This window comes from Pectinophora gossypiella, chromosome 9 (assembly GCF_024362695.1).
Source record: "Pectinophora gossypiella chromosome 9, ilPecGoss1.1, whole genome shotgun sequence".
Classification (NCBI taxonomy): Eukaryota; Metazoa; Arthropoda; class Insecta; order Lepidoptera; family Gelechiidae; genus Pectinophora; species Pectinophora gossypiella.
Window position 1 is genome coordinate 1 of NC_065412.1, and position 22,697 is coordinate 22,697.

Consider the following 22,697-nt stretch of genomic DNA (forward strand, 5'->3'; position numbering starts at 1 on the left):
TGAAGTGATAGGAGTCACTTGTAGTGTTTCTTTAGTAACTCTGGCAACTCACCGTTGAGAGGTCGGTGATGGTGCGGTAGAGGCTGCCGATGGGACGTGGGCGGCGTGGCCCGTGAAGACATCACCGAGGAAGACACCGACGTCGGTGACGCCGGGGACGACGACCTGTCAAACATACTGGCAATCAGCACGTAGTTTATTTTTAAATACAGTCTACAATGGTGCTAATTCCTGTAAATACCGTCTAATTTTATTTTAAGTTATATCTGTCATTTTCTTATCCGTCGAAAAGGAAAGGGACGGGTAATCGACAAGCATAAAATTTATGGAGCACACGTCAATTTTAAGCACAAATCTAAACCAACCGTCTAAAAATTTTACATCAGTCAATAACCCGACACAGTTAATTAGACAGCACGTAAAACGGATTGCATACCAGCGACGTACCTTTTGATACGCCCGGGTTATTCATTCATTCACTCATTCTTCCTAAAATTAAGAGCTGTGAATCATCCGCCCCTTTCCTTTTCGACGGATATGAAAATGACGGATATAACTTAAAATAAAATTAGGCGGTGTCTGCAGGAATCGGGGCCAATATCATCCCTTTCTTAACTACCTCTCATCACAATATGTCAATGTATTGTATAAAAGAACGATGTAGATAGATTTATCTATGAATCGTACAAACATCAACGAACAGGGCGGTTAGAAAGCAATATTGCTGTTTGACAGTTGTTTGCGTTGCGCACTTACTTTTATATGCGCAAATGTCAAAATGCAATATGAATTCTTAGATGAATTGCTTCGATGTGGCCATTTTACAGTGTTACTACAAAACACAAACTAAAAATAAACTAGGTTTGAAATAGTATTTCGCGCCACGAAAGAAGTCGGCGGATTGTAATGAAACTAACTTGACAATTCATAATAATTCTATGCAGAATCTGCGACAGTAGCGCCGCGGCCTTCGGGACTTCTTTCGTATACGGATTATATTTTAAACATAGTTTATCTTTTAGTCTTTGTTTTGTAGTAACACTGTATGTGTTTATTTTGGTTCACCAGATTGTTTCTCGAACAGGAACCGCGGGTTCGATCTCCGGTATCGAACTTGCTCACCACGTATAATGTTGGTCTAATAGAAAACTCGGCTAGCAATTTGACAAATAAATCAGAAACTGCAAATATTTCTGTAAAAAAATGTCATTTGGAGCAGTTAGAAGAGGGACGATATATATGTGCTATCTTATTCTAATTCATGCCTGTCACTAAGCTAACTTCTCTTAGGGTGGTAATAAACTAATCTCAGCTTCGAGACTGCCCTCAAGATCATGTCAATGTGACAGTTCTTATATAAAAACAGGGACTTGAGCATGATCTTGAGGGCAGTCTCAGCTGAGATTACCCTTAAAGCACTACGACCATAATCATTTGGCCTCAAAAGTCTATATATAGTCTGTACAGACAATTCAAGCAGTGCCTGCGATACCTTAAAATACCTTATAAAATTGCATCCTTTATATTGTCGCTTTATAATGAAAACCAGGTAAGCGTCTTTTTGAAATATCATATTCAGATGTCAGAATTAACAAAACCTCGCAATAGACTATGGACTCCTGTTGGGATGTACGGCTCGAACAAAAGATTTTCACTCCTCGTGATCTTTTGCAATCTCTGTAGCTTGCTCCCACAACATGTCATGTCATGTTGTGTGTTTTTAACACTTTCATGGACAGTACGCCTGTTTACGTGATTTAACGATCTCACAATTCGACACAACGTCTATTTCCGTTCAAATACTTTTTCCCTTATTTGTCTCTACGTATATGCATAGGCCCCACATTCCAATACAGGTATAATAGAGAACTACCTCTACTGTCGTATGATATATATGATATATGAATAATTACAAGCTTGTTTTGTCATAAAAAAAGAACCTAATGTAATTTTTGACATTTGTGTCAAATTAATTTGAATGGATAATTTGAGTGTCAATTTCAAAATTTCATCCAGTAACCACCGTCCATGAACGTGTTAATGAAAACGGAATAAAATTAACGAGGAAAAAAACTGCCTATTTTTCTCATCAGATGTCGCTACTATTGAGTGTTCTTTAATATAGACAGTGCTGCCGCCTACATTTGACCTTCTAGTGTGTATCCTCATTGAAAGAAATCTAGGTTATGTTAAAAAAAATCACATCACAATGTGATTTTTCAAAATGACGCTTATGATGTTTTCACTATACGACGACGATATAATAATGCCAATTATGGCAGCCACAAACTTAATTCTAATTAGTTTGCCAGTTCCAAAAGTAACTCTATCTCTTTCTTGTACTTATCGTAAGTAAAGGACAGAGAGAAAGGCACTATTTTTAAAACGGTCAAACTAAAGTAAAATTAAGTTTTGATCACCAATATGAGCAAGTTTTTGTGTCTTTACTAACTAAACTAATTCATGCTTGCAAACTATGTAACTTCTTTAAAGGCTTTAAACTGCTAAGAAAAAGTAACTGTGAAAATAGCAGGGCCCAAAATTCTTCAAATATGTTACACTGACATATAACAACATGGTGCAATATATATTTAGAACATGGTACAACAAAACAAGATATATGCAATCCTATGAAAAGCCGACATTGCTAGCCATTTGATGACGTAAGTGTTACCATCAAATTGGTATCTCGAACATTCCAAGGACTTAAATTTATTATTGAAAATTAAGCGAATTACTGACTAACGTATTTAATTACGAGTACTATCATTTGACACATACATAAAAATCATTAAAACTATAAGTGAATATTTTACTAAAAGTTCAAAATTGCCTTGTAAATTTATGTTGCAAATTGGAAGCAACGATGATGAATGTCGGTGTACGGACAAACCAAAGTTGGTTTTTGTTGCACCGTCAATTGTAAAAAATTGTGTTAAGTACTGTACTTATTTTTAATAAAAAAAAAAATAGTGAATTAAAAACATTAGTCGTGGGTAGTTTATTTCACTTTTGAGCATACGTTGTTTTGTTGTACCATGTTGTAGAGTGTAGAGGTTGTAAGTTAGTAAACACTGCCGTAGCATGAACCTGGGTCCATGTTTTACTTCTTAAATCTATGTGAAATTGCAATAAATAATACTAATGAATCGAGTATTAGGGAGTTTACCTCCCATGACTTATGCATACCATTTGATTATGTAATAATATTATATAAAGCCCTAAACCAATTTTGTATATACATCTATTATACCCTAAAAATGACGCGGTGACGCAATTATTAAACCGATTTTAGAATTAAGAAATGGGTTCTGATTCAAGTACACACCATTTAAATTTATTTTAAGTTATACCTGTCATTTTCTTATCCGCCCAAAAGAAAAGGGACGGGCAATCGACAGGCATAAAATTCAACCCTCCCAAAATTTTATATTGGCCGATAAATAACCCGGCAGTATTAAGGTTGACAGTACCTACACGTCAAACGCATTTGAGAGAGATGCCTATTTTATTCCCCCGTCTTATTCATTCATTCACTCATTCATTTTCGGCGGATAAGGAAAGACGGGTATAACTTAAAAAGTCTGAGGAATCGGGGCCATTTCGCAGTAAATTGATGCATTTGCCTAAACGTTAAGGTCGAATTCTGAGTAATAGAAAACATATTTAAGATGAAATAATTTTGTAGGTTGTGCGCGCTATTAGCAGGTCTAGAATTTTGTATAACAATATATTATTTTTGTATAAAACGTGATAAATTGAAAGCGTTTTATATACGTAAGCATCAAATACTCTAGCTATATCTACGTCTCGCTTATTAACTAATAAAATTAATTAGAATAATAAAATAATTAAGTGTAATTACGGAAGCTGTCTCAAAAATAACTCGATTTAATTCCGTGCACGTGAAAGCGACTAATTTTGAATTCATGAGCCAAGAGGAAGACATAAGAAATCTTCACTTATTCGACGTTTTTGCGAATTGGAAAAAAAGAGAAAGCCATCGAAACAACCGCGTTACCTCCACCATATCAAAATATCAAAAAATCGTAAATTACGAAAAAAAAATCTAAAGCCGTTAGCTAAGAGAATAATATTGTAACTATAATGTGAAAGCTAATGGTGCCTATTCGGGCGGACACAAACTTAACCTAATTTTACTTAGACAGCTCCTAAACTAGTGCCGTCCTTCACCTACAATAAGTGCAAGAAAGAGATAGAACTACTTTTAGTCCTGTCAAAATAAGTTGGAGTTACTTCGAAAAAAATACGTTACTATATTGATAGGTGTAGTACTTAGAGGTGTATTGTAGCATAAGGCGGCGATCACAATAGATCTTACAGGCAATGATACCGTGCATGAAAAAAGGCCAGCATAGCCGCTAGATTAAAAAAAAAATGTGGTTACCCGAATCGGTACCATTGTAATATACGTAGGGTGTTAGTGGCACTGTACCGAATACTGAGCGGTTTGATTCAGCTCATGATTCAGAGTTAAAATCAAGTCGAATTTTACGTCATAGAATTTTGTGCTTTTTAAAATAATTTAAAATTGCATAATTAACTCAGAATCATGAGCTGAATCATCCCAATCAGTATTCGTTACGATGTCACTTACACCCCGTACAAGTACGTACAGGTAGCCGTCCGTGTATGAACGGGTGTTAATGATACCGTAACGAAAACTTTGGGGAATGATTCAGACCATGATTCTGAGTTGATATCAAGTGTAATTTTCCATCGGAAAATTCGAGAAAATTTTAGTGTATTTTTGTACATATTCATTTCGATATGGCGGAAATTTTCGCTTGATATCAACCCAGAAACATGGTCTGAATCATCCCTCAAGGTTTTCGTTACGGTGTCACTAACAGCCTGTAGAATTAGGGTACGGCATAGAGGTGAACTGTAGCATAAGGCGGTCATCACAATAGATGTTACAGGCATTGATACCCGCCGCCAGTTTAAAAAAGAACTTGGTGGTTGCCCGAATCGGTACCATTGTAAAATAGTGAATCTGTCATACCGCTGCGACATGCCGTCGGAGATTGAGGTGGAGTTGGAGGTGTGTCCGGAGCCGTTACACGCGCGCTCCGACGACACCGGCGCGTTGTACGTCCACACGATCCTAACAATACGCACACTGCGGGTTACGACGCAACTCGCCCGCTTAACATCTGGGGCGTTAATAAGGCCACAATCAAATGCAGTATTACTCTTTTGATATTTTTTCACATTGCGCATACTTGTCAAATTGCAATATTGCTTTATATATTAAATGAATTGTTCATAAGTGGCCTTTTTAACCCCCTCGTCTGTGGGCGAGTTTACACTTTTTATGACTTTTTTGTAGTCAACTCGCCTGAATGGTTTCACGAGTGGGTGAGTTTACTTCGAAAGAATGATGGGGTGATTTTGTCCGCACATAACATAAGCTCATTATATCCTAGTTGAGGTAATCATAGGTACATCCATCGCAAGATAAACTAAGTAGCCACACCTCACCTAGCTTTTTGTTGATTTGTTCCTAAAATGTTCTTCTTCTATCGTGTGGGTTTTGAGGTGGATTAGCAACCTCATAAACTCTGGTGTCAGGGTTATTATTGAGCCGCCACAGGCCCCTGACGTGACTCATGTAACGACTTCGTACTTACATCAGTAAGTAGTTACTGGGGCTTACCAACTTAAAATGTTGTAAATTATGTTTTCTTTGTTTTGGGAATGCATCAAATTCCCAAACCCTTTCATTCTTGGTTAAGAGTAAACTGTTCCAATTTCTTGAATAGTTTTATACAGGCGAGTTGATTACAAAAAAATATTAAAAGTGTTAACTCGCCCGCAGGCCAGATATTATATGGGCGACTTGCCACCTAACCCGACACTGTTAGGCCTGTCGCACACGGGACTATTAGCGGGCGGCGACTCGGATTTGATACGCATATCCTACGCCCGAGTTGTTCCAGGCGCTAAGGTGCCCATTACACTCGCCGCATTACCACGCTGTGTGCGATGAACAAGTTGTATTATGTATGGCGGTTGACAATCGAACTTATAATATTAAACAGCTGTTTTCGTAATCGAACTTATAACATTAAACGCGTCTGGTTAACGGTGGCGTCTTTAAATAATAAATGTAAGTTCGTCTGTTTCTTCCTTTAACTTCGACTTCTTATGCTTCCGACATTACATATTCGAACACTGTTTTACAAACGCGACATCCTGATTAAATATGAAATCAATCCGGCAGCAAATGACATACGGTCACGAGCATCAATATTCAATATGCATACACTTTGGTACCATGTCTCATGATGATTTTTGACAAATAGCACTGTAAGTCTTACTAAATATTAAATAATGTTAGTGCGACAGAGTCCTAAAGTGGGTACATTATATTGCTCATGACTGTACATTCATTTTAGTAATTATGATGTGATGCAGCCGATTTCGGCTACGGCGACTACTTCAACTCCGATGTTCACGTGCTCGCATGGGGCTTAAATAGCTAATCTTGTTGGGAAAGATCCTCGCACATAGCGGGCATGTGAGTACACCATTTAAATATGTATAATTGATCGCCGCAGGTGGTCAGGCTTTCAATTCATCGCGCTCGGTATTAAGTGTTTAATGTTAACGTTATCTTCATATATAGCTGGTTAACATAATTATGTATTGTTACTTATGTTAGCGCAATGATTTCATCTTAATCCTAGTTTTATTTTATTATATTATTACTGAGAGTGAAATAACTAATTTAATATAAGTTGACATAATAAGGTTCGCCAGGTCTTGATTAGCCTTGGCTTACTTGGAAATCTCTAAATAGACTTCGGACTCAGGTGGGCCGAAGAAAGGACAATTTGTTTAGGTGGGTTTTTTAAGATGGCTCGGACTTAAAGTGCAAGTGCGGCACTGTTCCCCAAACGATGGAACATCTTACATCGTGTCCTGCGTGCCGGAACACCTGCACGCACATATATGCGCGCCATACATAGATAGCGCCATACTTGATGCCAGTTTTGGGCCGACACTATTTAGTTTGCCATCGACACGATCTTCTTCGTATCGTGTGGATTGTGAGGTGGAATACCAGCCTCATCAACCCTGGTGTCAGGGTTACTATTGAGCCGCCAAAGGCCCCTGACATGGCTCATGTAACGACTACTTACTTACAACAGTAAGTAGCAACTGGGACTAACGGCTTATCGACACGATAAGAAGATAGTAAGGTTCACGGCATCTCACCTGTCCCGGTCGGGCAGCGAGTCGGAGCGCGGCGCGGGCGTGGCGGAGTCGGGCCGCGCGTCCAGCAACGTATTCAACGATGACGTCACATCCTCCTCCATGTCCACTGCCACTGCACTTAGGGATGACTCCTTCTGAAATTTGAAACATATCTATACAATAAGCCCGGGCAAATAGTGAGTGCCATCTACATCTATCTACGATAAGTAAAAGTGAAGAATATCAGAACAAGTCGCTGTGGTAGAACGCTTGCCTCTCACTTTGAGGTCGCAGGTTCGAATCCAGCACCTAACCTAACCTAAACCACTGATTTTCGAATGTGTTTTTGAATTCATGTTTGGATCATAAATGAGTATCACGTGCTCAGCGGTGAAAGAAAACATCGTGAGGAAACCCACATTCCCGAAAAATGCATTTTCGGAGGTATGTGACCTAACCTGTATTGGGCTGGTTTTCCCTTAGCGGGTTGGAAGGTCAGACAGGCAGTCGCTTCTGTAAAAACCGGACCTGTCAAATTTTCAGGTTAGGTAAGCGGACCTTGTGAAAAACGGGATAATCAGAACAAGTCGGTTAGTCAACTGGGGTCTGGGGCCATATTTGTGAATCGTTCGTTTTCGATTCGCGTGCGAAAGTACATAACCGTTTCACGTAGCACATATCATAAGCGGGCTTAGCACCGTAAGCACGCGATTCTTTCTCGCTGCGACAGAGATCGTCTGTCTCTTTCTGTGCAGTACTGTGAGAGAGTGACGGGTGACGTATTTCGAGGCGAGAAAGAGTCGCGCGCTTACGATGCTAAGCTTCCAGAACTTGTCATTTGCAAGATCAGACAGGTAAATAATTTCACACGTCAGTTGGGGACGAATGATTCAAAAATACGAGGCCCGTTCTGCAATAAAATGTAGGAACATCGGGGTGTTTGTGTAACACAGTCTACTCGTTAACAGATATAAATCCTGTTTCATGATTGGTCGAAAATGACAGCCGTTGTAGTTTATTGAAATATTAGCCAATCACATGATTACCGCAGCTGACTGCGAGGCAGTGTTATGGTCAAACCAAATTTGTCAGGGCATCTACGCACTTTCCTAAACTTCTTTCTTTTTCTGTTACTAAGAACAGGCATTTGCTAGAGCGAGACAGAGCAACCACACGCGGCAGAATCGACGAGGCGATAGCTTGCATACGCGTGTAAGACACAGTATAAATACATGCGGTAATAAAGGTAGTTTTGTTACGTTATTAATACTTGAATAGTCGTTACTTGAGCCATGTCAGGGGCCTTTGGCGGCTCAATAATAGCCCTGACACCAGGATTGATGAGGTTGGTAATTCGCCTCACAACCCACACGATATATATACGATATGCAAATACATTACAAATAGGTATTTTATTGCACACAGAAAATATAAACATACAGAAACAAAGAAAAACATAAATGTAGGTAAGAAGTACATATATTATTTTTATCATATTTTATTCTTTATATTCCGAATAACGTGTAATTACGGCGATTTTCGTTGTATGGAAGTCCATTTTTAACAAGATGGTGTGATTTTAGGATGTCTAGAGGTGAAAGTTCATTTCACCCAAATATCTACCTACCTTACTGTGAGCAATTTATACTGTGAACAAACAAAATACGATCGCGCGCGTGAGCACGCTTTGCTGACAGACGTGGTTCGACCTTTAAGCTATGTTCGCAGGTGCGCATGCGTATTGACCTGCAGGTGGTCCTCAGAGCGGGAGGTTCTAACCGTGTGCGCCGCGCGAGCCAGCTCGCCCGGCGTGGACCCGCCCGACGCCGGCACCGAGCTGAACCTGCAACATTACACATACACTTATTACATTACATACACACACTCACGCCTATTTCACATCGAATCCCGGTGGGGACATATCACAAAAATCACTTTGTGATCCCTAATTTGGTTGGGTTGATCACCTGATTGTCCTAAAGTAATATGATTCGTGCTTCGGAAGGCACGTTAAGCCGTTGGTCCCGGTTATTATTTACTGATGTAAGTGGGTAGCTTTGTTTTTTTACGTAGCTACTTTCAAAATCACCCATAAATAACTACTATCTAATCTCCTCGAGTTATACTTTTTGTTTTGATTATGCTGATTTCGAAAGAAAACTTAATTATTTAGTTAATAATATTGAAGAATAAAGATTTTTGTTTTCTTTCACATAAGATTTTGTTTTAATTAACTTCACTATCACAAACAAGCTTTACATTTTTTTATGAACTAGACGAGATCCCGAGAATTTTGGATTGATATATCCAATCCCGCGGGATCTCGAATTTGTGATCTCGAGTCGGGATTGCATTCCCAATCCAGTTCCGACTTGACAAAAACTGTGGGTTGAAATCCCATCCGAGTGAGACTGTACGGATTTTTTTTCTTTGATTCCCTGAGCACTGGCGAGTGCTATAGAAAAAGGGTTATTATGCTTACAATTTGTTGGCATGTTCTGTGGTGACGAGGCCGGTGTCTGGCGAGGAGTTGTGCCTCTGAGCCAGCTCCGCGCGCCCGTAGAGGCGGGACTCACTCGGCGACGCTGGCGTTGAGTTATACCTGCAACATTACATCAAACATCAAACTCAACAACAACTCAACTCTTCAACAACAACAACAAAACACTTGTTGCTCTTTTCAATTCTTGTTACGAATCCAATATGCTTGAAAGCAGGAAGCAGCTGCATGGTTTGAAATATTTTCGATAAACACATTGGAATTTATGTACATAGACACACTATGGCAAGAAAAAAAGTGCCCTACATATTATGGGACATACACGCATGGGTTTCAAATTTATGTCCTTATAAGTGGGTCATACGCAGAGAACCTGTTAAGATAAGCTCAGGAGCCCAGGAGTGGGTTAAATTAGCTAGTTAGAACGATCTGAAAGGATTAAAACTCGTACCTATGATATAGCGGCGGGTGGTTTAGCGGGTGTTGGACCCTGGTGAGGTTGAGCATAAGGTCGCCGGTCATCATGTATGCTTCGAACTTGGGTTGGTGCGCGCGCGGCCGCCGCCGCTCCGGGCCTAGCAACGCCTCGCAACTGTCGCCCGAGCTTGCTGTGGAGCCGTTCGACGACTGGCTCGATGAGTTGCTCGTTGAGTTGCTCGTTGAGTTGCTCGTTGAGTTGCTCGATGGCGGTGAATTTCTGGAATAGTACAGAATATTCGTTAAAGGCATAAAGTGTGGCACATAAGTGGTAGTAAATACGAAGTATGAAGTAAATATGACCATTTCATAAAATGATCGAACACATCATGAAATGATCAATTCTAAGATCTGGCCACGACATATCTATATATGTATGTATTCCGAGCTTTAACCGTTTCTGACAACATTGGTTGTGAATTGATTTTCAATTGGTTGAGTCAATACGTCTTTGTATATTGTAAATAATGCTAATGTAACATGTAAAAATTGACAACTTCTTTATCTGGTATGGTCAATGGATGATAACAAGCAAACAAACAAAACAGATTTTTGTGTTTTGATACCACACACCCGTGTTTAGGGAAACTCACAAATTTATCAGAAAATAAATTTCAAGCACATGTGTAGCTTACTTTATGTAATTAAATTATGTATAAAATAATACTTTATGTAAAAAAATTACTTTATGTATGATTATTATAAGATTAATGATTCCCTAAATGATAAAAATGTCTGGTATTAAATTTGTTTACACATTGTTTTAAGTTTACGCGGTTATTATCATAATTAAAGCACATAATAACGGGTTCTTACTTACGGGTTCAGTCATCCCGTGACCATGGCACTTGCAACAGTGTCGAAATATCGGGAGTGTCATATCCCCATTTAAACGCGGTAAGAACCCGTTATTATGTGCTTAAATTATTAAATTTGTTCCTTTAGTTATTAAATAACTTGTAATGTACCCTCGTTGATTTAAAAGATGTGTTGCTGTTGCAGTTTCTTATCATTTCTTCTTGTCAGCCATAACACCTTGCGAAATGACGTAAATTCAAAAATGTTACATTAACATTCGACAAGTTTATCCATGATAATTACGTGGAATAAATGATTCAGATTTTTGAAAATTAAATCCAAAGAAATCTGACTCGGACAGGACTTGAACCGGCATCTCTTGCCAAACCGGCCGGCTTAATGACGATAAATAGATCGAAGAATTTCGCATGGACAGGAGGAGGACCCGGTGGTGTGATGGTCCAGGGGCCTGTTTAAGAAAACTTACAATTGTAAATTACAACGACAATTTGGTGTTCATTGCGTAGCTAATATGAAACTGCAAAATATTTGTGATAACAAACTCCGAAATGTACATCAAATTGTCATTGTAATTTACAATTGTAAGTTTTATTAAACAGGCCCCAGGCTTGACAAGAGCTGTGTTCAAGTCCCGCCCGAGTCAAATTTATTTCGATAGAATTTTGCCTTTATAAACAAAACAGTTCTTTGAATGTTAGCGGTGATTACTGATCATAGGACTATAACTAATTAAATAACAACAGAATAAGTAAACCGTTTCCGAGAAGTCGATATGCGGTTACGCTTTGAATAATATGTTTATAATTTCAAACTGTGGGCACTTTGTCTTCAGTTATTACTTTGTAACATACAAAAGCTGTATTGTGAGTGTTTGTAGTCCAAAAACAAAATTACAACACGACAGCATTACACGCCTGTATCCCTCAGGAGGTAGGCAGGGGTATACAGCGCCATCTGTATTGTTTATGGAGAATGCAGCCTGGAAAGTCCCTCGTTAACATAATTCCGGGTTAAATTGTATATACATAATACATAAACTGCCAATACGTCCCACTGCTGGGCACAGGCCTCCCCTCAATCAATCGGAGGGGGTATGGAGCATACTCCACCACGCTGCTCCACTGCGGGTTGGTGGAGGTGTTTTTACGGCTAATAGCCGGGACCAACGGCTTAACGTGCCCTCCGAAGCACGGAATCATCTTACTTTTTCGGACAATCAGGTGATTCAAGCCTGAAAAGTCCTTACCAAACAAAGGACAGTCTCACAAAGTGATTTCGACAATGTCCCCATCGGGAATCGAATCCGGACCTCCAGATCGTGAGCCTAACGCTCTAACCACTAGACTACGGAGGCTGTTTTTTATATCGACTTGATTTTTCAAAATGGCGATTAAGAGGTTTTCACTAAACGTTATCCACCTTACAAATAAAAAATAAACCAGGGATGAACGTGGGTTTAAGTATTTGACAGTAAAGTAAAATTGAATCCAATTTCATTTTTTTTGACGTGAGTTATTGTAGATTTGCGGCAGATGGCATTAACTACTTGGCCGGACAAATGGGGAGCGCTGAAGGCTCTCTCACCCGGTACAACGTTTAAGACAACAGGCCTGAGGGTGCCCAGTTGGGTGCGAACCTCGACCCAGGGTGTCGTCTGAGAGGAAAAATATTTGAAAGAATTAATCGACCCTAGTGGGTCGATAGCGATAAGCGCTGATTGAGGGAAATCGTAGACCACGCCGGTGGGGTCGGTATCGGGGTCCTGAAGCCCAATTATCATATAATTCGACTGAATTTCGCTTGGCTGTCAAATTCTTAAACCCACGTTCATCCTTGGGTTATTTTTTATTTGTAAGGTGGTATGTATAGTGTATGTATGCGATATTCACGTAGAAAGCAGTTAACGTTTTACATCCGCATTTTATCGCTCATTCTTTATGAGATCACACCGTGAAGATAAGTACGAACAAGCAGTTCTAATAAGAATACAATTGAAAACATACACAATAACAAACTAGCAAATATACGATTATACCACTAGTTATTAAGGAGAGAAGAGGCAAGATGATTGGACACTAACTATAACGGCCTCCGTGGTCCAGTGGTTGAGCGTCGGGCTCACGATCCGGAGGTCCCGGGTTCGAATCCCGGTGGGGACATATCACAAAAATCACTTTGTGATCCTTAGTTTGCTTAGGACATTACGGGCTGATCAGATGATTATCCAAAAAATAACATGATCCGTGCTTCGAATGGCACGTTAAGCTGTTGGTCCCGGTTACTACTTATAGATGTAACTAAGTAGTTGTTACATGAGCCATGTCAGGGCATTTGGCGGTTCAATAATATCCCTGACACCAGGGCTGATGAGGTTGGTAATTCACATCACAACCCACACGATAGAAGAAGATTGGACACTTAATACGACAAGATGAATTTATTAAAAACATCGTAGAAGGAGAAGCTACAAAAGAGAGGAAGGGGAAGACCAAGAAGAGCTTATATGGAACAGATTGAAGAGAAGGTGAACGTAGCGTCTTATAAGGAAGTGAAAGAATTGGCCTTTGATATACAAGAATGGAGATTCAACACTGTTAAGAGCGTGGCTCTTAAATAAGTGATGAATATACGATTGCTTATTGGAGTCCATAAATTATATTTAAAGCCCACCCCTGATGCCGGGCAGCAGCGGTATCAGTACTGGTTTGAGGCCGAGGAAATGGATTCTGGTAGGGATGGAGTCTGGCTAGAACATCACCGATTGAGAAATTGGTCGGTGTACTGCGGAGCGGAAGGCGATTGGGGCAACCACTGTTCTACACGCCCTATCTATGGAGTAATGGCGATTACTCCACCGACAAGAGCGCAGCTCCTCAATAAAGAGAGAGATAAAGTATATTTTACAATTGACTTCCAATACCAATGCATAGTAAGAACGTGTGAAATCGTATTGTCACGGGTTCGAATCCTGGCTGGGGCTCTAATCCATTGAACTCGACTTTATGAGTTTGAAATAGTTTGAATTCATCAAAACCACGAGACATAATAGTAGATAATTATGATGTCATGGTTTCATCATCTCCCCTAGCATTATCCCGTTTTTCACAGGGTCCGCTTACCTAACCTGAAGATTTGACAGGTCCGGATTTTTAAAGAAGCGACTGCCTGTCTGACCTTCCAACCCGCGAAGGAAAACCAGCCCAACACAGGTTAGGTCACATACCTCCGAAACGCATTTCTCGAGTATGTGCGTTATCCTCACGATGTTTTCCTTCACCGCTGAGCACGTGATAATAATGGGCCTAACATGTACTCGAAAACAAATTCGACAATCATTAGTTTAGGCCTGTGCTGGATTCGAAACTGCGACCTCAAAGTGAGAGGCAAGCGTTCTACCAACTGGGCAACCACGGCTCTCTCGGTTTAAAAATGGAGAAATAAATCTTTTTATTATTTTATTAATAAAAACAAGCTCACTGACCTGAATACAAAAGCAACATAAGGTGTAACATACAATCATGTCACAGTATATAAAAAACCCAAAAAAACAGCTATAAAGATGACCCTCTATATTTTACCCCACCTTCGCGCCACCCTCCTGACAGCTGATATCCGGTAATAGTGTTAGGGAGGGAGTTAAGAGACTAGCCCTACCTTACACTGCTCAAATTATCGTTGGACCTTTCTTGTTGGCGTCATTATTTTATATAGTTATAAATAGAATAATTACTGAATAGTAAACTCACGGCGGTAGCCAAGTTGCTAGAACGCTTACCTCTCACTTTGAGGTCGCAGGTTCGAATCCAGCACACGCCTAAACCAATTGTCGAATTTGCTTTCGACTTCATGTTTGGATCGTAAATAATTATTACATGCTCAGCGGTGAAGGAAAATATCGTGAGGAAACCCACAATCCCGATATATGCAGGTTTTGGTTTTGCAAGTATGTAAACTAATCTGTATTGGGCTGGTTTTCCCTTCGCGAGTTGGAAGGTCAGACAGGCAGTCGCTTCTGTAAAAAAACCGGACCTGTCAAATCATCAGGTTAAGTAAGTGGACCCTGTGAAAAACGGAATAACTCTAGGGAATAATATGTGATAATAGGTTAGTATAATAATAATGAAGGATATTTGATAAGTTTAGTACCTACTGTAAATATTTCTATAATAATTAAAGTTTATATTTATGTGTCTAAGTTATGGCCTTGGCCTGTATGGTAACTTATAGTTGTCATTATTAGATAAATAAATAATGTACAATGTATACTAACTTGTCGTGGTTTGTTCGTATGCCACTACTCCGGCGCTCGGCGGCCGCGGACAGGTACCGGCGCACGTTCGCCTTTATCTGCGGGTCTGAAACGTAAACGTATATACATGTAACGTCTGTACACGTCCCACTAATGGGCGTGGCCCAGCACCCGCGGCGTGGCATATGCGACGCTTCTAAAACTGGGGACACATACTAAAGCTTGATGCTGTCAATGATTTTATTTGTACATAAGTATTTAAAACAAATGTTAACACGTTCAACGCCACGCGACCCACAGGCAAAGTGATGATTTCCGTATTTTTTACAACGTTGTATTACTATTCGTAATCGTTGAGACATATGTACTAATAATTAAAATCTATGGTTAATTTGCGAGAAAAAAAAACAAAATTGATGACGTGCCACGCGGGTGTCCTCCGTAGCTTGAATGAAACAATCAACTTTTTTGCGTGGCGTTGAACGTGTTAAGCATATTTTGTGTGTATGTTTTTTTATAAGATTAATGATTACCTAAATTTTAATGATAAAAATGTCTGGCATTCAATATATTCCGCTAGGTATACAATAGCTTCTAATGTGTACATTGATTTAAAAGATGTGTTGCTGTTGCAGTTTCTCATCATTTCTTCTCCTTACGTAATACATTGCGAAATTACGTGTATACAAACATGTTAAATTTACATGCAATTCAACAAGTTTATCCATGACAATTACGTTTAATAAATAATTATAACGGACAATGATCTTTTCAATTTCTCTGCCTCCCAAAATTAGCAAGTCATAAAACTGTGAATCGGATTTTTTTACGTCAGAATTCGGATTTTTTTACGTCAACTCTCAAAAACTATTCTTAATCGCTTCAGCCGCAACCCTGGGAGCCATTAGCACAGATTAGGTAATTGACACCATGCGTTCAGTTGTACAAAGTCAAAATTTCAAAATGTCAAAAAAGCAATGACAGTGGCTGCAAGTTGTCTTTGATTACTTGTGGCTCTGCCCACCCCATTAGGGATTACGGGCGTGAGTTTATGTATGTGTGTATGTGTTCAAAATGACAAAACGTGGAGCGCTCGTATTATTTATTGGAAACTGACTGAATCACAGAAACATTCCATTGCATTCCATTCCATTACATTGTGGAGAACAAATAAAAAGATCTTTATTATTATTATTATTATTATTATTCCGCATCTCCCACACACACATTAAAAAAAAACCTTTTATGACATATTCCAGTAAACGCGCGGGCGTTTATCTATCATACTTCCTAATGCAAATCACATTATCCTTCAACAACTAACGGGCTTCAACAATATACTCAATTAATCAATGCAACGTTTAGGGCCCTGTGCCGAGGTTTTTCTTGCATCTTCTTTTCCCGGCTATACAGGTTGTGAGAAGCTGCAGTAGTTTTAGGCGTATGAGATGTTCGTTATGTAAAAATTGACGATTCAAAGTGTAACTATGTTACCTACTGAATAAAGATATTTTTGAATTTGAATGATCAATAATTCTTTATTGCACAAAACATATACACAGGACATATATATACAAATAAAAATATGCACAATAGGCGGCGACTCGTATATTGTTAGTACGTTTAGTAAAACTTAAAAGCTTTTATTTAAATATCGTTTTAAAAATACAAAACATTATGCCTTGAAATCAGAATCATTTATTCGACGTAATTATCATGGATAAACTTGTTGAATTTTCGTCATTTCGCAAGGTGTTATGGCTGAGGAGAAGAAATTACTAGAAACTGCAACAGCATCTTTTATATCAAGTTATTTAATAACTAGAGGAACACATTCAATACTTAAGCTTCACAACAAAGTTAGCTTCACATGAGTTTTAAATTTATTTTTTGACAAATTTAAAATATTATCTGGTATTTTATTGTAAAAACGTATACATAACCCCCAAAAAAGATGAATTTAATTTACTTAATCTAGAATAGTTATTTTATTTTTATATCTTGTATTGTATTGATGATTTGACAAGACAAGGTATAGCATACAATCCACCGTTTCCAACTGAGCCTAAAATTGAAGTATAATCTAGACAATCTAGGTTGCAGTATCGACACACTCGTCGGTACACATTACATTATTAAGAAGCTAACCGACCGTATCCCGGCCGCCTCCCCAGAGTCGGGATCGACTCGTACTATATGAACTATAACGTACTACACACGGTATGATAGGAATATTTTTATGAAAGTTAGGTACATTTATTTACAATTTTGTGAAGCCTATTGCATCATGTTTATGAATGAGCATAAAAACTAGGGGGTTAAAAAGCCGACATCGAAGCAACTCATCTAAAAAAGCAATGTCAAAATTGTAATATTGCTTTTTTAGATGAATTGCTTCGATGTGGCCTTTTTAACCTCCCTAGAAGTTCAAATACTAACATAGTAACTAAACGATTCAGAAACTAAAAAAAAAAAAGAAAGAAAATAAAACTGGAAATTTATTTATTTTATTTTTATTCTTAAATACTTCCGGAATCCGGTGATACGCATAGGTTATATATGTATTTAGACTAGATAAAAGTAAAATTCTAGACTCTTAAATTCTTGGACAGTCACAAAGTACCCGCTAGACTTGAAATTCCTACATTCTACGAAATGTGGGACATTTCGCATAACTTATGTGAATGCATGAAGCGTTTAAATTGTGTTATGCAATGTGCGTGCTGCTGCACATTGCATAACACAATTTAAAGGACATTTAACTTGAATTTTAATTTCCACCCTACTAAATAGTATTGCTCAAGCCACACCATGGTGTTGTATAGCTAAAGCCCTTTACTAAATAGTATGCATACGCAGACACCGGGAGCGTTCCAGCGGGCTTAGCACCGTAAGCGTGCGACTCTTTCTCGCCTCGACATACGTCACCCGTCACTCTCTCACAGTACTGCACAGAAAGAGACATATGATCTCTGTCGCGGCGAGAAAGAGTCGCGTGCTTACGGTGCTAAGCCCGCAGGTAGATTTTTTTATGTTTTTTTCGTTCACACAGAAATCCGAATCAGGAATCCGCGTACTTGGAATGCCATGTCTATGCTTGCAGCTTCGCGTACTCTTGGAGAACAGGTGCCGCGCGAGCCAGCATGCACGCGATCCGCCGTCTAGTCGGTTTTTAGTCGCGCGGAAAAGATGACTTTTATCACGCGCATATAGTGAGGATATGCAGGATGCACTCGGCATACGAGATCGTTGCGTACACATAACCGGTTCCTAAACGTATCCTAACTACGCGCTTTAACTCCAGTTCCCCGTCGCAAAAGCCGCGCGGTACCACCTAGCGCCTCCACGTGCATTGGGCAGATAAGACTTTAATGTTCTCTGCCTCTACGCTGCGCTGCACACTTATATTTACGTTGGCAAATACTATTATTTACGAGCTGAAGTATTGGACCTGGCTATTCCACTGAGACACCGAGAATTTTACGACTCACTCGTGTAATCGGATCATTATGTCAAGCCTCCGCTTCCTTTTAAAATGTAACTAGGCAGTTTAGACAATGTGCCCGCTCATCAAACAAAAATATCTTACTTTCCAGTTATGAGAGATATTTGCTTTTGGTGTAAAATAAACATTTTGATACAGAATACCGTTTTTATTAAAGCAACTCAACTGATATACTTATTACGGCTTTATTGTACCATGTTTTATGAGCTAATAAATAATTTTAGAATTTTGAAATCCGCATTTCTGACTTCTATTCGGCCGAACCTAGTATACATCTGACTTGTATGGAAATGCGGTATCGTGAAATAGAAAATGAGTTGTTAAAATGTGATCCCAACAATTTACCCCAACTGGCAATACAATTCTTACTTATAATACTTTATTGCACCAAAAATAAAAAGAAATAACTACAAAAAGTCTCTACCAAAACCAATACCTTCCGATCAAAAGCCTAAAACTTGCATTGCTTTTCCTTTTAAAGTTTAGCTGTTGCAAGCTTCAATATATTTTGAATGCTAGCATTCAGGTATTTACATATTTATCTAGCACGTTAGTCAACCAAACTTGCGGAAAAATGGATAAAGTATAATATGTTTAGAGCTACTCACCCTTTTTCAGTCTTAAAGTGACGGGATCTGACGAAAGACGCAGGCATTTTAGAACTGTAACAAACGATTCTATTCTTAATAATATTATATATTAGGAATATTCATATTAGGGAAAGAAATAGGACGTAGGGGGAACACTGTAATCTTAATTCCCAAACGTCTGTAAGAAGTTTCCCAGCCGCAGTTTCTGTCAGTCTTTACTAGTCTAGCAAAGATACTTAATTGAAAGAAACATAATTAAATAATGTGTTCAGATGCTATTTCTTCAGGGCATGTCAACCTCAGGGCCCATCTTCCTCAGGGCATATCGCTTTCAGAGCATATCGTGAAAACCGACTTAGGGATACTGGCCTCAATTTACAACACCACTATTTATATAGAAGACGGGATAGAAGTTGTCACATTAAACGGGATCTTTCGCGTCATTCCACTGTGGGTTTATATTCTACTGTTGGACTTTCAAATCACTAAAACCACAATCCTTACCTTTTTCTCTCCGGTTCTATTTATCTATCTAGGTATACCTATATAGGATATTATTTGAGGAAAACAAGTAATAAAATATACAACGGCACAAGGGAGGTTGTATCGATAACATCTTGATTACATGTTGTCGGAGGAAATCAATTTGGCGATCGATGGACCAAAACGTAGTTTACTTATTGTGAAACGCTATAGTTAGTGGTACTTTAATATTATTGAACAACTCTTGACTTTACACATCATCTCCCTAGCATTATGCCGTTTTTCACAGGGTCCGCTTACCTAACCTGATGATTTGACAGTTCCGGTTTTTTACAGAAGCGACTGCCTGTCTGACCTTCCAACCCGCGAAGGGAAAACCAGCCCAATACAGGTTAGGTCACATACCTCCGAAAACGCATTTCTCGAGAATGTGGGTGTCCTCACGATGTTTTCCTTCACCGCTGAGCATGTGATAATCATTTATGATCCAAACATGAATTCGAAATCAAATTCGACAATCATTGGTTTAGTTAGGCCTGTGCTGGATTCGAACCTGCGACCTCAAAGTGAGAGGCAAGCGTTCTACCAACTGGGTTGCCACGGCTTCACTATTTGACGACGATATGTAAACCTTTCAACCTGTTACTTTTACCCAGCCTCGATGGGGCTCCGAGGGTCGACCGAGGGTGCGGTGGCAAACTAGCATTGTAAACATGTCCGTGTAATGTTTGACCGCCGGACAATACGTAAATATGGACTCGAAGGCTTGTTACGGAATAAAATATGTTTGGGTTACATTGACCTTACAGTGCAGATTGAAGAATAGTACCTATTGCGTATGGAACCTGACAGAGGGCAGCAGTAACTGTCAGTACTATTCAGAGGCGGAGGACAGGAGTCCTAGTATGGCTTTGTAATAGACTACTCTGGGCGCCATCCCACTTACGTCAGACAGAGTACTGCGGGGCGGAAGGCAAGAGGGAAACCACTGCCCTATTTTTTCCCTAAAAAAGTAGCATGGAAAATGCTGCACCGACAAGAGCGTGGCTCTTAAATTGATGATGATGATCGAACGGTACCTCCGCCCGCATCAAATCGTATCTTGCCGTGGTAGATTTACCGCACACCCTCTAGGTTTCACTTTAGCACACCCCAGACACTTCATACAAACAACCTCGTTTTACACAGACACTACACATTGACATTATCAAGACGCACTGTGTGTGTGGGTTGCCAATTACAATATCTAATTTAACCGTTATTACTTTTCGTCATTACGGATCACAAAGTGATTTGTCCTCACCGAGATTCGAGCCCGGGACCTACGGATCGTGAGCAGAACGCTCAACCACTGGACCACGGAGGCCGTTATGTATGGAGGTAGGAATGTATTAGCACGGGTCAGTTTATTTCGAATAATTATCTTACAGACATAATAAAGGCTCGTCTCCACTAGGCCACATTTGTCGAGCGACATCGCTCCAACTATGACAATTAGATGTCGAGCGAAGTTTAGCGACGTCTCTGTGGACGCTTGGTAGACACGTGGAGGCGAGGCTGAATCAATAACATTTTACTGTAGGGTGTTCCTCGCTAACATACGTAGACGTGTAGACGTAGCTTTTCAAAATGTCCTGGAGAGTCCTGGGGATGTACAAAGGCCACATTGAAGCAAACGCTTGTTCACATTGTTCGGATCACGAATAAAATGTAAAAATGTCTATGGTTTTGGTTACTATAAAAAAGGTATTGTCATAGACAAAGATGGAGATTTCCTTCTTAGCATAAAAAATGGATGCATAATTAATATTTTATTGTGTTAAAAAATACGTAAGACATGGCTGTATGGGCATAGTTCCCTTTGCCTTACCCTTCGGGGAAAACCAGAACAACAATTACGCACTTACTTTTATATGTGCAAATGTCAAATTGCAATATTGACTTTGATGTGGCCTTTATAGATCCCCTGGATGCATCAACAAACTTAGTACTCTGTAGTTCATACAACATTACAGCTTCACTTTACTGCAGCATAACAATTGTTAACTATATTAATAACGAGTTGCTCCAACTAGCTAGCCAACTATTAAGAGTACTTAGACTCGTCTGCGCTTTCAATAAAGATAGGAGTATTTGTGAAATCTATTTATTAAAGCTTACAACAAATCTGATGTATTGCGGTGGGTTTTAGTTAAGTTTATATTTGTTCGGCTCTTGGTTTGTGTGGACTGTATATGTAGATGGTGAGAGGTCGAGGGTTCTAAATTCAACTGCAGCAAAACACCAAATTGTTACTTTTCACTGTTTAATTAAATTGTTAATAAAAATATTAAAAATACACTTTTACACTTTCGCGGGAGGCGTCGGCCATTCGAGACTTAACATTGCCATACCAAAAAATATTAATTAATTATTTTTATACTTGTGTTGCCAGCAACAATATTTGGTTTTTGTTTTTTCTCCTCCTCTTTTGTTCTCATAATAATTATATCTAGCTCCTATTAATTACTCTGTTGTAGTGTTTAGAATGTAATTCCTCTTTAAGTACCTATGTATGCGTACCTACATTGCTTCAATCATACAAAATGTAAACCGTGGATAGTTGTAATTGGCTTGCAACATGTTTTTTACCATTTGTAAATCTTATATTGGATAAGCTGTTACTATCCCTTTAAATAAATAAACACAAACTTAACCTAATATCAGTTTGACAGCTCTTGAATTAGTGTCGTCCTTCACTTACAATAGGTACAAGAAAGAGATAGAGATATAGTCCTGTCAAATTAAGTTAAAGTTATATTGGCGGTTGCCTGAATCGGCATCAACATCTCTCTAATGTTATCCCGTTTT

At 39.1% G+C, this 22,697-nt stretch overlaps 1 protein-coding gene across 1 annotated transcript in view; it reads right to left on the bottom strand.

Annotated features, from left to right (window-relative positions):
- Nucleotides 1-48: 48 nt before the first annotated feature.
- The window catches only part of LOC126369339 (PH and SEC7 domain-containing protein-like), a gene marked incomplete at its 3' end in the record, with an annotated part of 68,116 nt that continues 45,467 nt past the window's right edge, over nt 49-22,697 (bottom strand). The window contains 8 exon segments of the mRNA XM_050013689.1: nt 49-165; nt 5,027-5,128; nt 7,246-7,379; nt 8,971-9,067; nt 9,707-9,826; nt 10,176-10,421; nt 15,291-15,375; nt 19,383-19,436. Of these exon segments, the coding sequence (XP_049869646.1) occupies nt 49-165; nt 5,027-5,128; nt 7,246-7,379; nt 8,971-9,067; nt 9,707-9,826; nt 10,176-10,421; nt 15,291-15,375; nt 19,383-19,436 (955 nt within the window).